Raw genomic sequence first — 25,961 nt, forward strand, 5'->3', positions numbered from 1 at the left:
ATTTTCCCGACATTCCTTGCAAAGCATTAGCGGAAGCTTGTCAAGCTTCCGCGTGCGTAACATAAGTCCCGGAAAAGACACGCTGTGATTGGCCAGTATAGTCACTTGAGTGACAGCGAGAGACATGGAGGAGTCGCATGAGTGACGTCACTTGGGCAGCGACGCAGTCGCCTTCAGCAAATGCCTTCAGCACTTCTAAATAAGAAAGCTGCAGAGAACTGTTGCTTTGTGTTCACTCTTTAATGTTTTCTGTTAGTAATCTAATCCCCCCTGGCTCTGATGTTGTATTGTTAATAACTTTGTTGTTTGTTTGTTTACGAGACCACATCTTGTTTTGTATTGTAATGTATATTGTCATGACTGTTATAAAGATTTGTTAAAAAAGAAAAAAGCCTTTAGCACTGCACGTCCGCCTTCATTGGGATACACGTCGCTCCAATGAACTGCAACGGCCAGTGAGGCATCTATTTTTTATAATATCTATGGTGCCAGGTAACAGGAAGCGGGTAACAGAAATCTTTAGAGACACCCAATGTTATGCAACGTAATGTTATGATTGAGAGCGGCCGGTTGAGAGGAGCGTTCGTTACTATATAAAGAAACCAGCACTTCTTTCATCTGACAAATATCACTATGTGATCATTTCTTGTTTTGTATACATATTTTGTACAGTTTTCCAAGTAGTTTCAACGCACTGCCGAAGAGTATTGTTGGCATACGATCACATGGTGCCAAGAGATCCAGTATAAGTCATTTTACACTTGGTTGCATGCTGAAAGTAGCAGATCTACAAGCTCACAACGCGTGAAATGAAATTAAATCTATATTTACCCAGGGTATCTGGGCTAAGCTCAAGAACTTGTTTCCAGCCAGGCCCTGCTCATAGAACATTTCATCGTAGTGGTTCAATGCCTTGTTCAAGGGCACTTCAGCGGTGGTAATTTTAACGTGTCGGACCGCTGATTCGAACTGGCGACCTTCCGGTATCAAGACCGCTCCGCAATCCGTTCGGCCACCGCTGAGACGCGTTGTGAGCTTGTCATTACGACGGCATTGAGGCCCGCCAAAACACATTTTAGTCGACTAAAATCAACTGTAGATTTAGTGGACTAAAACTAAATGAAAACTATTGAAGAGACTACGACTAAAACTAAATTCAGAATTTGCTGCCAAAAACAACACTGCTGTTTGCATTGTATTGTGTATCATTCCGTGTCGCCCCGACTTGGCCGAACGGTAGACGGATCGCCACTTGTCAGACGGTCTCTCCTGTTGAACACAAACTCTCCTCTGGGCTGTGCGTTTTGTCTTCTGACCAAATCCATCAGACTCACTGCACACTATAGTGGACCTCCTTCATCACCAGGGGCGACAAGACCAGACGATGGTGGTGGACGCACTGGACGGCATCGTAGTGTGCTGCTGTGCAAAACCACATAGCAATGGAGGGTCAATTATACAATATCATACGTATACTTCGTAAGGTCATGACCTGACAAAGATGTAACTTAAACATCGAAACGTTGTCACTTTTTATTTGCACCCTGTTATAATAAACCAAGGGCCTAAATCGTCTGAGCTGCTCCAGTGCCTTCTTGTTAGCATGTTATCTGTCCTGCTTCTGAGATGCACCAGACTGGCCTGCTATAGGCTAGAGGCCTCTGAGATGCACCAGACTGGCCTGCTATAGGCTAGAGGCCTCTGAGATGCACCAGACTGGCCTGCTATAGGCTAGAGGCCTCTGAGATGCACCAGACTGGCCTGCTATAGGCTAGAGGCCTCTGAGATGCACCAGACTGGCCTGCTATAGGCTAGAGGCCTCTGAGATGCACCATACTGGCCTGCTATAGGCTAGAGGCCTCTGAGATGCACCAGACTGGCCTGCTATAGGCTAGAGGCCTCTGAGACGCACCAGACTGGCCTGCTATAGGCTGCAGGCCTCTGAGATGCACCAGACTGGCCTGCTATAGGCTAGAGGCCTCTGAGACGCACCAGACTGGCCTGCTATAGGCTAGAGGCCTCTGAGACGCACCAGACTGGCTTGCTATAGGCTAGAGGCCTCTGAGATGCACCAGACTGGCCTGCTATAGGCTAGACTAGAGGCCTCTGAGACGCACCAGACTGGCCTGCTATAGGCTAGACTAGAGGCCTCTGAGACGCACCAGACTGGCTTGCTATAGGCTAGAGGCCTCTGAGATGCACCAGACTGGCCTGCTATAGGCTAGGCTAGAGGCCTCTGAGACGCACCAGACTGGCTTGCTATAGGCTAGAGGCCTCTGAGATGCACCAGACTGGCCTGCTATAGGCTAGACTAGAGGCCTCTGAGACGCACCAGACTGGCTTGCTATAGGCTAGAGGCCTCTGAGATGCACCAGACTGGCCTGCTATAGGCTAGACTAGAGGCCTCTGAGACGCACCAGACTGGCCTGCTATAGGCTAGACTAGAGGCCTCTGAGACGCACCAGACTGGCCTGCTATAGGCTAGAGGCGCGGTTGGAACTCCCTTCTACAATAATTATGTATTGGAAGTACAGTGTTATGGTACCGGTGCCTAATCTTTTACATTCTTTTTACAGAAAAACTGACTCAGCCTGTAAACATGCACTTTTCAGAGTAAAACTATCAGTTTATTTTGCTGTGCATGACATTGCTGCCAAGCCATGCATTTCATAATACTTAATCTTAGTTTTAATCTACTACATTCTAATCTCCCTCATGAAATTCCAAGCAGGGAGGTGTTCACATAACTCAGTGTAAAATGGGTTTTTTTACAGCAGTTATACTGTATGTATCACATCATTTACATCTGTGGTTCTCAAAGTGGGGTCCTTGAGGGAGTTCCAGGGGGTCCCCCGCAGATAAATGATAGTTAGGAACCAGGTGGACCCTTATCTGTAACTCTGAGAGTGTACAGACCCATTTGTACACTCTCAGAGTTAAATTAAGTTTGATTTTACGATATGTATTGGGGGTCCCAGAGATGTAAATGCCATTAAATATAGGGGTCCGTATAGCCTAATTCAGGTCAAACCGGGGGCCCTATAGAGCCGTACAAATGTTCTCTTATGGGGGGGGGGGGGGGGGGGGGGGGTCCCTGGCATATCTTTTCAAATGGGGGGTCCGCAGGCTAATGAGTGTCAATTTGGGGGTCCTTGACATGAAAACATTTGGGAACCACTGATTGACATGGAAGCCTGCATGCATGCTTATGTATAGTTTAAACATACAGGTTCAGGTTCAGGTTCATTTATTTGTCTGTCCCCGAAGGGCGATTTGGTTTACAACAAGGCATAACAGGCAGACACTTGAATCACATAAAACACAGTAAAAAGAGCATGGTACACATAGAAATAAAATAAACAGTTCAAGGTTTCAGTGTAACAAAGGAAATTCATAACGGTGACAAAGTTACAAAGTTACCTCCTCCTCCTATCGTCATTTAAGGCCTGGATAGTCAGGCACGAAGGATAATTTATACCTGTTACTTTTTGCCCCTGGGAACCTTTAGGCGAAGGCCGGAAGGAAGCAGCCTGTACTCAGAGCTGAGGGGATGGGAGTTGTCCGAACAAATGGACTTTCTTAAGCACCTGGTTTTTAAAGATATGATCCAGGCTACTGAAATTTACTCCTGCTATTTTTGAGGACGTTCTCACAATCCTACCAAGCTGGTTTTTGCAACACAGCCAAAACATCTGTGCTAAATTATGAATCATGGTGTTCCTTTCAACATAGTTTAGGATATTTTATAATAATAATAACACAGAGCCTTTAGTTTTGGTTGGACTGGGTCCAATAAGATAAGAGAATCTGTGTTGTGTTCACATTGGCCCCTTTTCCACCGGTTGGTTCCCAATGGGAACCGGTTCAGTTCTTTTTGGTTCTTAGTCCATGAGCCAGAGCTCCAAAATTGGAACGTTAATTATGAATTGAGTGGAGCAAAACCATACCTATATAGATTGTTATCACCATGAAATTTCCCCAATTGAGTACTTACACGAAGACAAAGATTTATTGTATTACAAATTTTACATTTTTAAATATGCAAATGAGGCATTATATAGGGTTAGGGTTAGGGTTTTTGCAAAAATAAATGAAAAAGCTACTACTGTGGAAGGGTTATCATGTAATAATTTACTTGTATTGATCCTATAAACAATTTAATATAGGTCTAGTATTTCCCACCATTTTTGGAGCTCTGGCTCATGGACTAAGAACCAAAAAGAACTGAACCGGGAACCAACCGGTGGAAAGGGGGTCATTGTGTCAGCAGAGGCATCACTGAGCATGTTACTGACGAGGAGCCAAACTGCACCTGAACTGAATCTGATTGATAGATAGATAGATAGATAGATAGATAGATAGATAGATAGATAGATAGATAGATAGATCTATAGCTCAACTCATCCCCCGAACCAACCTCACAAGACTTCATTCCAAATTCCACATGGTGGAAAGTAACTAGATTAGATTAGATTAGATTAAATGTATTGTCACTGTACAGAGTATGCAAGTACTTATACAGCGAAATGGAAGGTGTACAAAGAGTACTGAGCCGCTGCAACATGAGTCGCGCCGCCACTGACTTCTCTTTACATCAGAAAAAAATAGAAGGATAGTGGACAGAGAGGGAGGGGGGGGGGGGGAGTGGACAGAGAGGGAGGGGGGAGGGAGAATACATCACATCACATTACATTACAGTTGCATTGTATCGTGTGGGCACAAGATCTTGGGTGGGGGGCAGGACGGGTTGTAGGTCAGGGCACCAATCAAAAAGCACTACCAGCACGCCGCTCTTCTGATTGGAAGGGCTGCGTGCGCGTAGGGAAAAAAAAGGGAGCACATCCGGAACAGCGGCAGATGGGGCTTCAGTACAATATTTCATTGTACTTCAGTACAATTTTGAGGTATTTGTACATGAGTATTTTCCCATTTCCAATAATTTTGCTTCAGTCAAATGATATTATAAATTATAATATAATTTATAATATAATATATAAATGATACATATTATATTATATTTTCACAATATTTCATGAATGGATGAAATATAATTGAATATAAAATGAGTAATATATTTATTATGGTTTGGCGATGAAATGGATCTGCTTTTCTCTGATCAAGTGCATCAGTCCCAACCATATAGGGACTCTAGCCTAAGATTTAGACTCTCGTAGAGACAGTGATCATTACTCATGGGGTTTCAATGTTTTGCTCGCGGACCTATAATCGCTCTTAACATGTACCTACGCAAAATCTAAGGTGCTTACGAGGCTGCCCCACTTCTCAGCTTGGCCTACGTTCTGCTTTGGAAAAGCCGTAAGTGCGTTGTTTTCAATAAAAAAGGTGTTTTGATCGACTCTGTCTCGGAATCTGGCATCCATCTTGGATTTCACTCCATTGTAAATGCGCAACCGAACTTTGGCTGCGCCCCTGGCGGCCAAAGACCCTCTACGAGAGTCTCAATCTCAGGCTATAGGGACTCCGAATCCCCCGTACCTAAAATGACAGGAGGTATAGCTGGGGTAATTCTGGGGGCCCTTGACATGAAAAAGGTTGAGAACCACTGATTATAAAAAATCAGTTAAGCATAGCAAGTGTGAGTACTTTTCCCACCACTGCCAAATTCCAATCACCGTTGACAGTCCAATCACCGTTGACAGGGTGACAGTCGGTGATTGACATTTTTCAACAAGGGTTGATTAAATGTCTGCCATATATCAAGTTATGACATCATTGTCGGATGCATTATTATAAATCATCAGGATACGAAGAAATGCTTGAATGCTTGAATTTTCTTTTGTATCCAGAGAATGAGTTTATTTTCCTGGACGGGGCTCGATCGCGCTATAACTATGAGCTTGTAGATCTGCTATTTTTCAATAGCTATGAAGTATAACATAATGCTTAAAACACCAAAAGGGGGTTCCCGTCCTGAATGGGTTAATAAAGATCATTGTTCAGTGATGACGATAATTTAAAATATAAAATATAAAAGAATATATATATTCCAAAAGTAGGCGATCTACACGCTGTGTGCCAGACTGCCAATGTGGCGCATTAACCCATTTAGGACTGACGTCGGAATTAAAAAAAAAAAATCTTCTAAATCCTGACAGTTTTCTGAAGTACCAATATTTTCTGTATCAGTGGTGCTCAATATTTCATGTCAAGGACCCCCAAACATTATATGTAATATAGTATAGTATGTATAGTTTATATATAGTTTCATTACATAGATACTCCACTGTTACGTTCTTAGCCTACGCATCTTTCATGATAACTACTTTTATGTGATGTATGCCTTGCTTTTTGTTATTGCTTAAATGTAAGTCGCTCTGGATTAAGAGCATCTGCTAAATGCCTAAATTGTAAATTGTCATTAATGCACGCCTGCTGTGATGCTGCAGGAGTTCCGAAATGCAGAGCAGAAGTGCATTATTGACGATAAAGAACATCCTCTCGTTTATTATTATTATTATTATTATTATTATTATTATACAACAGTTATCCTTAAAACTAAAGGATAACTGTGTGTGTGCGCGGTGCGTGTGTGTGTGCGTTTTTCTATATCAGTGGTGCTCAAACTTTATCGTGTCAAGGAACCCCAAAAATTATATGTAATTTGGCCGCCGACCCGCATCTCAAAATGTCTTGTTTCCAGAGACGCCCTATAGAGCGTCGCAGTCCCGCCTCCTACCCTGGACCAGGAAATGAAACCCAATGCATTATTCTCATAGACATTTCTTAAAGTATTTATTTAAAGACGGTTACGCCGCGGACAAAGCCAACTCGAGTCGTGACAACTCATGACAACACAAACAATATTTTGGACCAAACAAATAATTAGAAAGAAGAAAAAAACGGCAGGTTACAACACTTTTTTTGTTGTTTTTCTTCTTTGTAATTATTTGTTTGGTCCAAAATAGTTTGTGTTGTCATGAGTTGTCACGACTCGAGTTGGCTTTGTCCGCGGCGTAACCGTCTTTAAATAAATACTTTAAGAAATGTCTATGAGAATAATGCATTGGGTTTCATTTCCTGGTCCAGGGTAGGAGGCGGGACTGCGACGCTCTATAGAAGCAAAGATTTGAATAAAGACACGTTTGTTCGCTGTGAAAGAATATATATATGTGTGTGCGTGTGCACACATTTTTTACAATCTTTCCCACAACTCAAATCTAAAATGACTTTTTTTTCCCACTGAGCTCTCAGTGGGTTAAAACCCACTGAGCTATTTTAGAAAAATCGTCAAAATGTGGCGCAAATCTTTGAATACTGGTATATATTCTTTCAGAGTGAACGTTTTCAACTCAAATCTTTCACAATGTGTCGCATCGCGACGCATTGTGAGCTTGTAGATCGGCTATTTTCCATCATGGGACTTGAAATGGGACTGTATGCTGCATTATGACTGAGTATACTTTGTACTTTTGTTACTTTAACTTCCATTTTGATGCCAATATATACCTTTGTACTTTTCACTCAAGTATATACATTTTGAATTCCGACCTTTTTTACTTGTAACGGAGTAGTTCTACCATTGCTGTATTGATACTTTTACTTAACCCATTCTAAACGGGAACCCCTTTTGGTGTTTTAAGCATTATGTTGTTAACTAGCTTGTTTAGTCGATACACTTAATTGTTTTAGCTCATGCTCATTTGATTTAGCTATTTTGTCTCATCTGTTTAAGGAAATAGGTAGCTGATATATTGCACTTTTACCTTAGCGCTAGGTATACTCTTGGTTGCTTGTTTTTGCAGAAAATGCACTAAAGACTTCTGGTGATTAGTAGTTTTTGTTCCCTACCTATGTTGAATACACTTATTGTAAGTCGCTTTGGATAAAAGCGTCTGCTAAATGACTGTAATGTAATGTAATGTTACACTTTAGCTTTTGAAAAATAGCAGATCTACGAGCTTGTAGGTCTGCTATTTTAGAAAAATCGTGAAAATGTGCCTCAAATCTTAATATTCTTTCATAGCGAACGTTTTCAACTCAAATCTTTGCTTCTGGGGGGTCCCTGGAACAACACATTTTCAGATGGTGGTCGGCGGCCAAATACATATAATCTTAGGGGTCCTTGACATGAAAATGTTTGAGAATGACATATAGAAACATGGGTTTTTCAGAAAACTGTCAGGATTTAGAAGACATTAATTTTGTAGAATCGTTCCCAGGTCAATGGGTTGAGTAAAACATGTGAGTTATACTCTTTCCACCACTGATGTAGGTACCATTCGGTACAACTCGCGCTCACATTCTCTCCTACACACCTCCTCAGCTGAGGTCATCATGACAGACAGAGTGATGGATCCTCCTTCTGAGAGGAAAACCAGTTGCATCACAGTAATGGAAGGCAGGCGTTCAGTAGAAGAATGTAAATAATAGGTTTATCTTATGACTTATTACTATAGGGTTGTCCCTTGGTCGGTTCGGGCGATTGAAAATCGGGGGGCCGATCACGTCATTTTCAAATGATCGCAATCGGATCCTGGAGCCAAAATACGTGATCGGGACATCCCCTAGTATCAATATTATATCCATATCATGATATCACACACACACACACACACACACACACACACACACACACACACACACACACACACACACACACACACACACACACACACACACACACACACACACACAGATATTTACATTTCATAGCACAATTCTGCAGATATAATAAGGCAGCTGGTAATTAATTGATGCAAATCGTCATCAATTCTTGCCACAAATCCCTTTAAAGAACAGAACAGTCTTTCACGCCGTTCCCCAGGCAGGCAATAATTAGAAACTGTGCTGGGGTCAAACGTTCCACTTGACCCACACACTGTGCTGGGGTCAAACGTTCCACTTGACCCACACACTGCATTTAGAAACTGTGCTGGGGTCAAACGTTCCACTTGACCCACACACTGCATTTCTTTAATAATAATTAGAAACTGTGCTGGGGTCAAACGTTCCACTTGACCCACACACTGCATTTCTTTTCAATGGGATTGAGTTCCGCTTTGGACACGTTTTGCCTCGCCTTGTTCATTAGGGCATTCAGACCTGAGGACGATTCTACAAAATGCCTTAAGAATTCTGACAGTTTTCAGAAAAACCCCATGTTTCTATATCAGTCGTTATCAAACATTTTCATGTCAAGGAACCCCCAAAACTGTATGTAATTGGCCGCCATCCCCCATCTGAAAATATGTTGTTCCAGGGACCCCCCCAGAAGCCAATATTTTAGTTAAAAATGTACGCTCTGAAATATATATTCAAAGATTTGCACCACATTTTCACGACTTTTCAAAAATAGCAGACCTACAAGCTCGTAGCGCGCCACTCGGTGGCGCGCTATGAGCTTGTAGGTCTGCTATTTTTCAATAGCTAAAGCATAACATAATGCTATAACACCAAAAGGGGTTCCCGCCCAGAATGGGTTAAGGCATTCAGACCTGAGGACGATTCTACAAAATAATGCCTTCAAAATTCGGACAGTTTTCAGAAAAACCCCATGTTTCTATATCAGTCGTTATCAAACATTTTCATGTCAAGGAACCCCCAAAACTGTATGTAATTGGCCGCCAACCCCCATCTGAAAATATGTTGTTCCAGGGACCCCCCCAGAAGCCAATATTTTAGTTAAAAATGTACGCTCTGAAATATATATTCAAAGATTTGCACCACATTTTCACGACTTTTCAAAAATAGCAGACCTACAAGCTCATAACGCTATGAGCTTGTAGATCTGCTATTTTCCAATAGCTAAAGCATAACATAATGCTAACACCAAAAGGGGTTCCCGCCCAGAATGGGTTACCGTTAAGGCATACTCATCATCGTAGTAGTGGAGTACAGGCAGCACGGCGGCTGCAGCCTCCACGGCATGCTAATGTTATGCTCATTTAGGTGGAGCCATGGACTGAATGCCAATTGTTCCAGTGCAATACAATAAATTGGCCTCAAAGGTGTGTACAAAGGTATGTAGAATCTATTTATTAGGCCTATTGATCAGCTAAATCATATGGCCGGCATGTGCGGATTGTGCGCCACTTCATGTTTACTGCAGTGATGGTATATATATATATATATATATGGTACACAAGATTCTCACACTCCTTGATCCTCCTAGAACAGGGCGTGGGCAACTTTGACGATGGAGAGGGCCTCTATAGTTCCACTCTCACTCCAGAGGGCCACTATAGTTCCACTCTCACTCCAGAGGGCCACTATAGTTCCACTCTCACTCCAGAGGGCCACTATAGTTCCACTCTCACTCCAGAGGGCCACTATAGTTCCATAGTCACTCCAGAGGGCCACTATATTTCCACACTCACTCCAGAGGGCCACTATAGTTCCACACTCTCTCCAGAGGGCCACTATAGTTCCACACTCACTCCAGAGGGCCACTATAGTTCCACTCTCACTCCAGAGGGCCACTATAGTTCCACTCTCACTCCAGAGGGCCACTATAGTTCCACTCTCACTCCAGAGGGCCACTATAGTCCCACACTCACTCCAGAGGGCCACTATAGTTCCACACTCTCTCCAGAGGGCCACTATAGTTCCACACTCACTCCAGAGGGCCACTATAGTTCCACAGTCACTCCAGAGGGCCACTATAGTTCCACACTCACTCCAGAGGGCCACTATAGTTCCACACTCACTCCAGAGGGCCACTATAGTTCCACACTCACTCCAGAGGGCCACTATAGTCCCACACTCACTCCAGAGGGCCACTATAGTTCCACACTCACTCCAGAGGGCCACTATAGTTCCACACCCCCTCCAGAGGGCCACTATATTTCCACAATTTTTTCATTTCTTTTCCAAATTGTGTTTCATTAGTGTTCATTAGTGTTCATTTGTGTTTCATTAGTGTTCATTAGTGTTTAATTAGTGTTTAATTAGTGTTCATTAGTGTTCATTAGTGTTCATTAGTGTTCGTTAGTGTTCATTAGTGTTCATTAGTGTTCCATTAGTGTTCATTAGTGTTCATTAGTGTTTCATTAGTGTTCATTAGTGTGCATTAGTGTTTCATTAGTGTTCATTATTGTTCATTAGTGTTCATTAGTGTTGCATTAGTGTTTCATTAGTGTTCATTAGTGTTTCATTAGAGTTTCATTAGTGTTCCATTAGTGTTTCATTAGTGTTCCATTAGTGTTTCATTAGTGTTCATTAGTGTTTCATTAGTGTTCCATTAGTGTTTCATTAGTGTTCATTAGTGTTTCATTATCACCTATCTCCAGGACTGCTTGCCCAGATATGTCCCAAACCGCCTCCTTAGGTCACAATCTTTTCAACATTTTAAGTTATTTTACTTGTTTATAAAGCTTTAAATGGTCTCTCGCTCCCACCTATCTCCAGGACTGCTTGTCCAGGTATTAGAACAGAACAGAAATTTCGAATTTAATAGCCTATTAAATTTCGAATTTAATAGCCTATTCAATTTCGAATTTAATAGCCTATTAGATTTCGAATTTAATAGCCTATTAGATTTCGAATTGAATACCCTATTAGATTTCGAATTGAATAGCCTATTCGATTTTGAATTGAATAGCCTATTAGAATTCGAATTGAATAGCATATTAGATTTCGAATTGAATGGCCTATTAGATTTAGAATTGAATGGCCTATTAGATTTCGAATTGAATGGCCTATTAGATTTCGAATTGAATAGCCTATTAGATTTCGAATTGAATGGCCTATTAGATTTCGAATTGAATGGCCTATTAGATTTTGAATTGAATGGCCTATTAGATTTCGAATTGAATGGCCTATTAGATTTCAAATTGAATAGCCTATTTCGAATTGAATAGCCTATTAGATTTCGAATTGAATAGCCTATTAGATTTCGAATTGAATAGCCTATTAGATTTCAAATTGAATAGCCTAGTAGATTTCGAATTGAATAGCCTATTAGATTTCGAATTGAATAGCCTATTAGATTTCGAATTGAATAGCCTATAGTCTATTAAATCAGGGGTTATATTGTCTATTAAATCAGGCGTTTTTCATGCCTGGAAATGCCAAAACGTGCGTTTTTCATGGCTGGAAATGGCTGGATAAAAGCGCTATATACTGTAAATGTACCATTTACCATAACCATTTTCTTTCATCTCGGGAGTACAGTTGAGAGGCGGGCCCTCATTTTCAATGTAGCCGCGCTAAAGAACTCCACTCCACCATGATCCAAAATAAGGGCCATTAAAGGGGCATTCCACTCCTTTTCATGTCATTAATATACCGTAGAGCTGGTCTGAAAGAAATCATTAACATGGTGAATCACATCTTGATGATGTCATCAAGATGTGATTCACCATGTTAATGATTTTTTTCCAGACCTACAGTTCTAGGAAACACAGAATGGGGGGACTTTTTTAAAATTATTACAGCTCTATGGTATATTAATGACATAGTAAAATGTTGAAAATGAGTGGTATTCCCCTTTAATAAGTTCCGTATAAGCCAAACCGCTTATAGTTTAGCTGCAGAGCCTGAGATGAAAAGAAAATCCCAGGTTGGAAAAAGGCCAAAACTAGGTCACTTAATTGCAAACCGTGCGCTTTGAAGCACGATACTGTTAAAGAATTTAAATCCAAACACATGTATATTCTCCCTGCAGGCTGTGAGAGACTTCAATATTGTGTGTGTGAAGTGGAACATGTGTCTTGATTTCTAGTAATGGGACCCGATGAGAGTTGGATCGAGGCAAGAGAAAGCCACTGATGCACATTAAGGAACTGACAGCTATCCAGTGGTGTCTCGGTCCCCTGGCGAAAGAAACACAAGAAAACAGTACAATTAAACTAATTAAATCTGGGAGACGTGCAGCTGAAGAATGTTACTTTGATTGGTATCATAATAATGGGACTAGAGTCGGTGACTTTCATTTTGCATTAAAAGATAAATACATTTCTATAGTTACATCATTTAAGCCATGATGCATTTAGTCCTTTTATTTATATTTCAAAGCCATTATTAAAGGTATATTCAGTGATTTCACTTAATTCAAATGTCACTTATTTTTTGGATAATCCTCCCTACTATAAAGTGTGCTGACCATATAAGGAGTTCCTCCCTGTCCCCATGCAGTGAGCCCCTGGGGTCAAAAAACCCTAGTTTCGGTTTGGGCTTTGGGTGGCAAAGCCTTCATCCAATCAGGATGAGAGGGGCCTTCCTCCAATCATGATCGAGTGGGGCGGGCATTGGTGCACGTGCTGTTGGTCTGTTGTACTTCCCCCACTGTAGAGCGTGTGCATGTGCACATCTTGTTACCGGGTGGACCGGGTTTTTTTCCAAATCACCCAAATCACTGAATGCTCCTTTAATTGATTAACTCAGTATACATGTATTATTTGTTTAGGATCCAATTGGTTTCAAAGAACTGTCAATTTCAGTGCACAATGTATTGCGCATGTGGAAAAACTGAAAATTAAAAAAGAATAAATAAAATGTCGTTGCACAAATCAGTTGAAATTGTCTATGAAGCATAAGGTCCCTCACATTGGTATTATCCTCTAAACCTGAAGCATAAGGTCCCTCACATTGGTATTATCCTCTAAACCTTAGCATAAGGTCCCTCACATTGGTATTATCCTCTAAACCTGAAGCATAAGGTCCCTCACATTGGTATTATCCTCTAAACCTTAGCATAAGGTCCCTCACATTGGTATTATCCTCTAAACCTTAGCATAAGTTCCCTCACATTGGTATTATCCTCTAAACCTGAAGCATAAGGTCCCTCACATTGGTATTATCCTCTAAACCTGCCATAAGTTCCCTCACATTGGTATTATCCTCTAAACCTGCCATAAGTTCCCTCACATTGGTATTATCCTCTAAACCTGAAGCATAAGGTCCCTCACATTGGTATTATCCTCTAAACCTGAAGCATAAGGTCCCTCACATTGGTATTATCCTCTAAACCTGAAGCATAAGTTCCCTCACATTGGTATTATCCTCTAAACCTGAAGCATAAGGTCCCTCACATTGGTATTATCCTCTAAACCTGAAGCATAAGTTCCCTCACATTGGTATTATCCTCTAAACCTGAAGCATAAGGTCCCTCACATTGGTATTATCCTCTAAACCTGAAGCATAAGTTCCCTCACATTGGTATTCTCCTCTAAACCTGAAGCATAAGGTCCCTCACATTGGTATTATCCTCTAAACCTGCCATAAGGTCCCTCACATTGGTATTATCCTCTAAACCTGAAGCATAAGGTCCCTCACATTGGTATTATCCTCTAAACCTGCCATAAGTTCCCTCACATTGGTATTATCCTCTAAACCTGAAGCATAAGTTCCCTCACATTGGTATTATCCTCTAAACCTTAGCATAAGTTCCCTCACATTGGTATTATCCTCTAAACCTGAAGCATAAGGTCCCTCACATTGGTATTATCCTCTAAACCTTAGCATAAGGTCCCTCACATTGGTATTATCCTCTAAACCTGCCATAAGGTCCCTCACATTGGTATTATCCTCTAAACCTGAAGCATAAGGTCCCTCACATTGGTATTATCCTCTAAACCTTAGCATAAGGTCCCTCACATTGGTATTATCCTCTAAACCTGAAGCATAAGGTCCCTCACATTGGTATTATCCTCTAAACCTTAGCATAAGGTCCCTCACATTGGTATTATCCTCTAAACCTGAAGCATAAGGTCCCTCACACTGGTATTATCCTCTAAACCTGAAGCATAAGGTCCCTCACATTGGTATTATCCTCTAAACCTGAAGCATAAGGTCCCTCACATTGGTATTATCCTCTAAACCTGAAGCATAAGTTCCCTCACATTGGTATTATCCTCTAAACCTGAAGCATAAGTTCCCTCACATTGGTATTATCCTCTAAACCTTAGCATAAGTTCCCTCACATTGGTATTCTCCTCTAAACCTGAAGCATAAGGTCCCTCACATTGGTATTATCCTCTAAACCTGAAGCATAAGGTCCCTCACATTGGTATGATCCTCTAAACCTTAGCATAAGGTCCCTCACATTGGTATTATCCTCTAAACCTGAAGCATAAGTTCCCTCACATTGGTATTATCCTCTAAACCTGAAGCAGAAGGTCCCTCACATTGGTATTATCCTCTAAACCTTAGCATAAGGTCCCTCACATTGGTATTATCCTCTAAACCTTAGCATAAGGTCCCTCACATTGGTATTATCCTCTAAACCTTAGCATAAGGTCCCTCACATTGGTATTATCCTCTAAACCTTAGCATAAGGTCCCTCACATTGGTATTATCCTCTAAACCTGCCATAAGGTCCCTCACATTGGTATTATCCTCTAAACCTTAGCATAAGGTCCCTCACATTGGTATTATCCTCTAAACCTGAAGCATAAGGTCCCTCACATTGGTATTATCCTCTAAACCTGAAGCATAAGGTCCCTCACATTGGTATTATCCTCTAAACCTGAAGCATAAGGTCCCTCACATTGGTATTATCCTCTAAACCTGAAACATAAGGTCCCTCACATTGGTATTATCCTCTAAACCTTAGCATAAGGTCCCTCACATTGGTATTATCCTCTAAACCTGAAGCATAAGGTCCCTCACACTGGTATTATCCTCTAAACCTGAAGCATAAGGTCCCTCACATTGGTATTATCCTCTAAACCTGAAGCATAAGGTCCCTCACATTGGTATTATCCTCTAAACCTGAAGCATAAGGTCCCTCACATTGGTATTATCCTTTAAACCTGAAGCATAAGGTCCCTCACATTGGTATTATCCTCTAAACCTGAAGCATAAGGTCCCTCACATTGGTATTATCCTCTAAACCTGAAGCATAAGGTCCCTCACACTGGTATTATCCTCTAAACCTGCCATAAGGTCCCTCACATTGGTATTATCCTCTAAACCTTAGCATAAGGTCCCTCACATTGGTATTATCCTCTAAACCTGAAGCATAAGTTCTCTCACATTGGTATTATCCTCTAAACCTTAGCATAAGTTCCCTCACATTGGTATTATCCTCTAAACCTGAAGCATAAGGTCCCTCACATTGGTATTATCCTCTAAACCTGAAGCATAAGGTCCCTCACATTGGTATTATCCTCTAAACCTTAGCATAAGGTCCCTCACATTGGTATTATCCTCTAAACCTTAGCATAAGGTCCCTCACATTGGTATTATCCTCTAAACCTTAGCATAAGGTCCCTCACATTGGTATTATCCTCTAAACCTTAGCATAAGGTCCCTCACATTGGTATTATCCTCTAAACCTGCCATAAGGTCCCTCACATTGGTATTATCCTCTAAACCTTAGCATAAGGTCCCTCACATTGGTATTATCCTCTAAACCTGAAGCATAAGGTCCCTCACATTGGTATTATCCTCTAAACCTGAAGCATAAGGTCCCTCACATTGTTATTATCCTCTAAACCTGAAGCATAAGGTCCCTCACATTGGTATTATCCTCTAAACCTGAAGCATAAGGTCCCTCACATTGGTATTATCCTCTAAACCTGAAGCATAAGGTCCCTCACATTGGTATTATCCTCTAAACCTGCCATAAGTTCCCTCACATTGGTATTATCCTCTAAACCTGAAGCATAAGGTCCCTCACATTGGTATTATCCTCTAAACCTTAGCATAAGGTCCCTCACATTGGTATTATCCTCTAAACCTGAAGCATAAGGTCCCTCACATTGGTATTATCCTCTAAACCTGAAGCATAAGGTCCCTCAAATTGGTATTATCCTCTAAACCTTAGCATAAGGTCCCTCACATTGGTATTATCCTCTAAACCTTAGCATAAGTTCCCTCACATTGGTATTATCCTCTAAACCTGAAGCATAAGGTCCCTCACATTGGTATTATCCTCTAAACCTGAAGCATAAGGTCCCTCACATTGGTATTATCCTCTAAACCTTAGCATAAGGTCCCCCACATTGGTATTATCCTCTAAACCTGCCATAAGTTCCCTCACATTGGTATTATCCTCTAAACCTTAGCATAAGGTCCCTCACATTGGTATTATCCTCTAAACCTTAGCATAAGGTCCCTCACATTGGTATTATCCTCTAAACCTGAAGCATAAGGTCCCTCACATTGGTATTATCCTCTAAACCTGAAGCATAAGGTCCCTCACATTGGTATTATCCTCTAAACCTTAGCATAAGTTCCCTCACATTGGTATTATCCTCTAAACCTTAGCATAAGGTCCCTCACATTGGTATTATCTTCTAAACCTTAGCATAAGGTCCCTCACATTGGTATTATCCTCTAAACCTGAAGCATAAGGTCCCTCACATTGGTATTATCCTCTAAACCTTAGCATAAGGTCCCTCACATTGGTATTATCCTCTAAACCTTAGCATAAGGTCCCTCACATTGGTATTATCCTCTAAACCTGAAACATAAGGTCCCTCACATTGGTATTATCCTCTAAACCTTAGCATAAGGTCCCTCACATTGGTATTATCCTCTAAACCTGAAGCATAAGGTCCCTCACACTGGTATTATCCTCTAAACCTGAAGCATAAGGTCCCTCACATTGGTATTATCCTCTAAACCTGAAGCATAAGGTCCCTCACATTGGTATTATCCTCTAAACCTTAGCATAAGGTCCCTCACATTGGTATTATCCTCTAAACCTGAAGCATAAGGTCCCTCACATTGGTATTATCCTTTAAACCTGAAGCATAAGGTCCCTCACATTGGTATTATCCTCTAAACCTTAGCATAAGGTCCCTCACATTGGTATTATCCTCTAAACCTGAAGCATAAGGTCCCTCACACTGGTATTATCCTCTAAACCTTAGCATAAGGTCCCTCACATTGGTATTATCCTCTAAACCTGAAGCATAAGTTCTCTCACATTGGTATTATCCTCTAAACCTTAGCATAAGTTCCCTCACATTGGTATTATCCTCTAAACCTGAAGCATAAGGTCCCTCACATTGGTATTATCCTCTAAACCTGAAGCATAAGGTCCCTCACATTGGTATGATCCTCTAAACCTTAGCATAAGGTCCCTCACATTGGTATTATCCTCTAAACCTGAAGCATAAGTTCCCTCACATTGGTATTATCCTCTAAACCTGAAGCATAAGGTCCCTCACATTGGTATTATCCTCTAAACCTTAGCATAAGGTCCCTCACATTGGTATTATCCTCTAAACCTTAGCATAAGGTCCCTCACATTGGTATTATCCTCTAAACCTTAGCATAAGGTCCCTCACATTGGTATTATCCTCTAAACCTTAGCATAAGGTCCCTCACATTGGTATTATCCTCTAAACCTGCCATAAGGTCCCTCACATTGGTATTATCCTCTAAACCTTAGCATAAGGTCCCTCACATTGGTATTATCCTCTAAACCTGAAGCATAAGGTCCCTCACATTGGTATTATCCTCTAAACCTGAAGCATAAGGTCCCTCACATTGGTATTATCCTCTAAACCTGAAGCATAAGGTCCCTCACATTGGTATTATCCTCTAAACCTGAAGCATAAGGTCCCTCACATTGGTATTATCCTCTAAACCTGAAGCATAAGGTCCCTCACATTGGTATTATCCTCTAAACCTGCCATAAGTTCCCTCACATTGGTATTATCCTCTAAACCTGAAGCATAAGGTCCCTCACATTGGTATTATCCTCTAAACCTTAGCATAAGGTCCCTCACATTGGTATTATCCTCTAAACCTGAAGCATAAGGTCCCTCACATTGGTATTATCCTCTAAACCTGAAGCATAAGGTCCCTCAAATTGGTATTATCCTCTAAACCTTAGCATAAGGTCCCTCACATTGGTATTATCCTCTAAACCTTAGCATAAGTTCCCTCACATTGGTATTATCCTCTAAACCTGAAGCATAAGGTCCCTCACATTGGTATTATCCTCTAAACCTGAAGCATAAGGTCCCTCACATTGGTATTATCCTCTAAACCTTAGCATAAGGTCCCCCACATTGGTATTATCCTCTAAACCTGCCATAAGTTCCCTCACATTGGTATTATCCTCTAAACCTTAGCATAAGGTCCCTCACATTGGTATTATCCTCTAAACCTTAGCATAAGGTCCCTCACATTGGTATTATCCTCTAAACCTGAAGCATAAGGTCCCTCACATTGGTATTATCCTCTAAACCTGAAGCATAAGGTCCCTCACATTGGTATTATCCTCTAAACCTTAGCATAAGTTCCCTCACATTGGTATTATCCTCTAAACCTTAGCATAAGGTCCCTCACATTGGTATTATCTTCTAAACCTTAGCATAAGGTCCCTCACATTGGTATTATCCTCTAAACCTGAAGCATAAGGTCCCTCACATTGGTATTATCCTCTAAACCTTAGCATAAGGTCCCTCACATTGGTATTATCCTCTAAACCTTAGCATAAGGTCCCTCACATTGGTATTATCCTCTAAACCTGAAACATAAGGTCCCTCACATTGGTATTATCCTCTAAACCTTAGCATAAGGTCCCTCACATTGGTATTATCCTCTAAACCTGAAGCATAAGGTCCCTCACACTGGTATTATCCTCTAAACCTGAAGCATAAGGTCCCTCACATTGGTATTATCCTCTAAACCTGAAGCATAAGGTCCCTCACATTGGTATTATCCTCTAAACCTTAGCATAAGGTCCCTCACATTGGTATTATCCTCTAAACCTGAAGCATAAGGTCCCTCACATTGGTATTATCCTTTAAACCTGAAGCATAAGGTCCCTCACATTGGTATTATCCTCTAAACCTGAAGCATAAGGTCCCTCACATTGGTATTATCCTCTAAACCTGAAGCATAAGGTCCCTCACATTGGTATTATCCTCTAAACCTTAGCATAAGGTCCCTCACATTGGTATTATCCTCTAAACCTGCCATAAGTTCCCTCACATTGGTATTATCCTCTAAACCTTAGCATAAGGTCCCTCACATTGGTATTATCCTCTAAACCTTAGCATAAGGTCCCTCACATTGGTATTATCCTCTAAACCTGAAGCATAAGGTCCCTCACATTGGTATTATCCTCTAAACCTGAAGCATAAGGTCCCTCACATTGGTATTATCCTCTAAACCTTAGCATAAGTTCCCTCACATTGGTATTATCCTCTAAACCTTAGCATAAGGTCCCTCACATTGGTATTATCCTCTAAACCTGAAGCATAAGGTCCCTCACATTGGTATTATCCTCTAAACCTGAAACATAAGGTCCCTCACATTGGTATTATCCTCTAAACCTTAGCATAAGGTCCCTCACATTGGTATTATCCTCTAAACCTGAAGCATAAGGTCCCTCACACTGGTATTATCCTCTAAACCTGAAGCATAAGGTCCCTCACATTGGTATTATCCTCTAAACCTGAAGCATAAGGTCCCTCACATTGGTATTATCCTCTAAACCTGAAGCATAAGGTCCCTCACATTGGTATTATCCTTTAAACCTGAAGCATAAGGTCCCTCACATTGGTATTATCCTCTAAACCTGAAGCATAAGGTCCCTCACATTGGTATTATCCTCTAAACCTGAAGCATAAGGTCCCTCACATTGGTATTATCCTCTAAACCTTAGCATAAGGTCCCTCACATTGGTATTATCCTCTAAACCTGCCATAAGTTCCCTCACATTGGTATTATCCTCTAAACCTTAGCATAAGGTCCCTCACATTGGTATTATCCTCTAAACCTTAGCATAAGGTCCCTCACATTGGTATTATCCTCTAAACCTGAAGCATAAGGTCCCTCACATTGGTATTATCCTCTAAACCTGAAGCATAAGGTCCCTCACATTGGTATTATCCTCTAAACCTTAGCATAAGTTCCCTCACATTGGTATTATCCTCTAAACCTTAGCATAAGGTCCCTCACATTGGTATTATCTTCTAAACCTTAGCATAAGGTCCCTCACATTGGTATTATCCTCTAAACCTGAAGCATAAGGTCCCTCACATTGGTATTATCCTCTAAACCTTAGCATAAGGTCCCTCACATTGGTATTATCCTCTAAACCTGAAGCATAAGGTCCCTCACATTGGTATTATCCTCTAAACCTGAAACATAAGGTCCCTCACATTGGTATTATCCTCTAAACCTTAGCATAAGGTCCCTCACATTGGTATTATCCTCTAAACCTGAAGCATAAGGTCCCTCACACTGGTATTATCCTCTAAACCTGAAGCATAAGGTCCCTCACATTGGTATTATCCTCTAAACCTGAAGCATAAGGTCCCTCACATTGGTATTATCCTCTAAACCTGAAGCATAAGGTCCCTCACATTGGTATTATCCTTTAAACCTGAAGCATAAGGTCCCTCACATTGGTATTATCCTCTAAACCTGAAGCATAAGGTCCCTCACATTGGTATTATCCTCTAAACCTTAGCATAAGGTCCCTCACATTGGTATTATCCTCTAAACCTGCCATAAGTTCCCTCACATTGGTATTATCCTCTAAACCTTAGCATAAGGTCCCTCACATTGGTATTATCCTCTAAACCTTAGCATAAGGTCCCTCACATTGGTATTATCCTCTAAACCTGAAGCATAAGGTCCCTCACATTGGTATTATCCTCTAAACCTGAAGCATAAGGTCCCTCACATTGGTATTATCCTCTAAACCTTAGCATAAGTTCCCTCACATTGGTATTATCCTCTAAACCTTAGCATAAGGTCCCTCACATTGGTATTATCTTCTAAACCTTAGCATAAGGTCCCTCACATTGGTATTATCCTCTAAACCTGAAGCATAAGGTCCCTCACATTGGTATTATCCTCTAAACCTTAGCATAAGGTCCCTCACATTGGTATTATCCTCTAAACCTTAGCATAAGGTCCCTCACATTGGTATTATCCTTTAAACCTGAAGCATAAGGTCCCTCACATTGGTATTATCCTCTAAACCTTAGCATAAGGTCCCTCACATTGGTATTATCCTCTAAACCTGAAGCATAAGGTCCCTCACATTGGTATTATCCTTTAAACCTGAAGCATAAGGTCCCTCACATTGGTATTATCTTCTAAACCTTAGCATAAGGTCCCTCACATTGGTATTATCCTCTAAACCTGAAGCATAAGGTCCCTCACATTGGTATTATCCTCTAAACCTGAAGCATAAGGTCCCTCACATTGGTATTATCCTCTAAACCTGAAGCATAAGGTCCCTCACATTGGTATTATCCTCTAAACCTGAAGCATAAGGTCCCTCACATTGGTATTATCCTCTAAACCGAAGCATAAGGTCCCTCACATTGGTATTATCCTCTAAACCTTAGCATAAGGTCCCTCACATTGGTATTATCCTCTAAACCTTAGCATAAGGTCCCTCACATTGGTATTATCCTCTAAACCTTAGCATAAGGTCCCTCACATTGGTATTATCCTTTAAACCTGAAGCATAAGGTCCCTCACATTGGTATTATCCTCTAAACCTGAAGCATAAGGTCCCTCACATTGGTATTATCCTCTAAACCTGAAGCATAAGGTCCCTCACATTGGTATTATCCTCTAAACCTGAAGCATAAGGTCCCTCACATTGGTATTATCCTCTAAACCTGCCATAAGGTCCCTCACATTGGTATTATCCTCTAAACCTGAAGCATAAGGTCCCTCACATTGGTATTATCCTCTAAACCTGAAGCATAAGGTCCCTCACATTGGTATTATCCTCTAAACCTGCCATTTTAACTGCAACGCATTTGTGTCACCTTAAGCTTTTAACCACTTTAACTTTGTTTGGACTTTGTTATAGTTTAACTATTGAAAAATAGCAGATCTACAAGCTCATAGCGTGGCACCGAGTGCCGCGCTACGAGCTTGTAGATCTGCTATTTTTGAAAAATCTTGAAAAACGTGGTGCAAATCTTTGAATATATATATATTCTTTCAGAGCGAATGTTTTTAACTCAAATGTTTGCTTTTGGGGGGTCCCTGGAACAACATATTTTCAGATGGGGGTCGGCGGCCAATTACATATCATTTTTGGGGTCCTTGACATGAAATAGTTTGAGAACCACCGATATAGAAACGTAGGTTTTTCAGAAAACTGTCATATTTTGGAAGACATTTTGTAGAATATGGTCCCAGGTCTAAATAAATGGGTTAAAATGCATGAGATCCTCTTCAGATCATTATCATAGAGATTGCTTGTCGTTTCTTGTTAATCCAGTAACCACGAGGAGAACTCATCATGCATTCCTCCTCTCACTGAGGAGGTTTTGGTGATGTCTGTTTACGCTTTCCTCTCGATTAGTCTAAACTGATTTGAAAGGATATTAGACCTGTACGTGCCCGTTGGCCACCGGCCTACGTGAGAGCGATGCCACTTGGGAACCTAGTAATACCCGCTGTCAACTTGTCATAGCACCCGTTTCAACTATCTGTCTGTGTCCCACATGGAGATCTCTGTATTTGTCTGTGTGCAATCTGAAAATATGTTGTTCCAGGGACCTCCCAGAAGCAAACATTTGAGTTGGCTCTGAAAGAATATACTGTATATTCAAAGATTTGCACTACATTTTCACGATTTTTCAAAAATAGCAGACCTACAAGCTTGTAGCGCCGCGCTATGAGCTTGTAGGTCTGCTATTTTCTTATAGCTAAAGTATAACATAATGCTTAAACACCAAAAGGGGTTCCCGCCCAAAATTGGATAAGCAATGTTTTGGGTGAACTACATCATAACCCATTTAGACCTGAGACCAGATTCTGTAAATGTCTTCTAAAATCATGTTTCTATGTCGGTGGTTCTCAAACCATTTCATGTCAAGGACCCCTATACCGTATGTATGTATTTGGCCGTAGACCCCCGTCTGAAAATATGTTGTTTCAGGGATATATCCAAAGATTTGCACCACAGTATTTTCACAAGTTTTCAAAAAATAGCAAGATACGAGCTACGAGCTTGTGGATCTGCTATTTTACAACAGATAAAGTTCTGTCAGACAACTCACGAATAGATTTACCAATATTTATTACAGAATGAGTAATTCGGCTCTGCTGGATTTCTCCCTGCTCGGCAAGATTAAGCAACAACATAAAACATTAAGAGCAGGGAGATAGATATACAATAACCCCCCATGGGGAACATAAATAGCAGAGCCCACCGGTGGTGCTGGGGTGGAAGTGGGAAAAAACATCACATACAACCAGGGACCATATGCAGAGGAAGGCAGGAAGAGCATGCAGACTGGTGAGCTTAAGTAGCCCGCCCAAATGGTCAGCTGACTACCGCATCAGCGAATGACATGAGGGTCTTGCACACACTGAATACACCCACATAGTAATGCAGCATGTTAACCCCTTGAGTATAGTATGCGCCTTTGAGCATGGCATTAACTCCCTTGAGTGTGACTGACTGAACTAACTCCGCAAGCTACGTCTCATTTAAAAATAACATCGTTCCACTAATCCCCAATGTACACACGTTCTGTATGTCCCTGCCGACGGATTCAGCTGCGCAGCTCAGAATCCATTCTTGAGAGATGTGGTCATGGCCGCGGGAAGATAATTTACAGTAGGAGGTGCTGAACGTTCAGTAGGGGTGTGTGCGCCGCAAAATGCACGTGCACGCACCTCGTGCACGCGCTTTTTTGCGCATTTTCACGCAGAAAAGTGGCTTTTACTTCCCCTCTCCACATGCATGAGCAAACTACTGACAGGCAATTAAGCAGGATAAGGCGCTGATACTGTGATACAGCATATTTATTAGACCTAGTAACAGAAATCTGTTTTGATTCAAATTATTATAATTTGTTCCCTCCTGTACGAGGGAGGGGGGCTGTGCCTGGGGGGGAGGGGGTGTCCCTAGCCCCGCCCCTACTTCCCTCAGCCATGGATGTGGTCAGATATGGGAGGACCGTGAACAAGTTTCAAGTGGATGGGTGGTCCACTCCTGTCCTGATCCAGATAAGGTCAGAAATGAGTAAGGTGTTTTAAAGCGGTTACATCCATGCGTCATGTTTATTTTCTGGTCCAGTGATGGTTATGTGGTGTGACAGCGCGCTCGGCACGCACGGTGCCAGGAATGCCCTGATTACCGTATACCTGCCCTGCTATAGTGCACACAGACTGCACATGCAACCATGCCTCCTCATTCCATCCATCCACCCCCACACTTAACTGAGAACAGAGGAAAAATAAATGAAATAAGACAGGGGTGTCCAAACTTTTTTCAAAGGGGGCCATATTAGCACATATTAAATCAGCCAAGGGCCGACTATACATTACCAAATATAACCAGACGTACAAGGTAAAACATTTTAAATGAAATAGCCTTTCTGTGGCCCCTCTTCAGAATGAGACAACAAGGAATCCTGACAGATTATACTCTGGGAAATGCCCAGGTGAATAAAGAATTTGATGTAAAAAATGTCCCATACTGTTGGGCGAGCCGTTCATAATACAAGTCAGGTATGAATTGGGGCCACATTTGGCCCGCAGGCCGCACTTTGGACACCCCTGAAATAAGATAATAATAACTGTGACATAAACCTGCATGCAGTGATGGAAAGTAGCCTAACTAAGTGCATTTACTTAAGTACTGTACTTAAGTAAAATTTTGAGGTATTTGTATGAACATTCTGCACAATGAGTAGGGGAGAGCCGCCACGGTTGTAACACGTCATGGTTGTAACACGTCATGGTTGTAACACGTCATGGTTGTAACATGCACGTTATCTCTTGATTGGTCAAAGCCATCATGACGCCATCGCGTCAGTATGTGTACAGCAACGTACTCTACGTGCCCAGGAAGTTTGAAGTGTTTACCATCATCCTACGGGGAATTATTGGCAAAAAACAGACTTTTCTCAAAATGCGTACAATTTTACACCTGGGGTATACGTGCGCTACAATTGTTTTCTTTGATGTTGGTGAATAAAAATCCACATGGATGTCTTCATGCTTATGTTCGTCATTAGTTTGCATCGTGTTTAGACGGAATGCACGTTCATTCTGGTCTGTAAGCAACGCCAAAGAACAACTTGCAAAAGTGGGTCAATTGT

General features: G+C 41.4%; 1 protein-coding gene across 1 annotated transcript in view; it reads right to left on the bottom strand.

Moving 5' to 3' along the window:
* Positions 1–1,330: 1,330 nt before the first annotated feature.
* LOC306928716 (uncharacterized protein) overlaps positions 1,331–25,961 on the bottom strand; it is a gene marked incomplete at its 3' end in the record, with an annotated part of 39,632 nt that continues 15,001 nt past the window's right edge. The window contains exon 5 of the mRNA XM_079508986.1: positions 1,331–1,422. Coding sequence (XP_079365112.1) covers positions 1,331–1,422 — 92 coding nt within the window. The remainder of the gene's footprint in view (positions 1,423–25,961) is intronic.

Source organism: Electrona antarctica (assembly GCF_951216825.1).
Source record: "Electrona antarctica genome assembly, chromosome: 8".
NCBI lineage: Eukaryota > Metazoa > Chordata > Actinopteri > Myctophiformes > Myctophidae > Electrona > Electrona antarctica.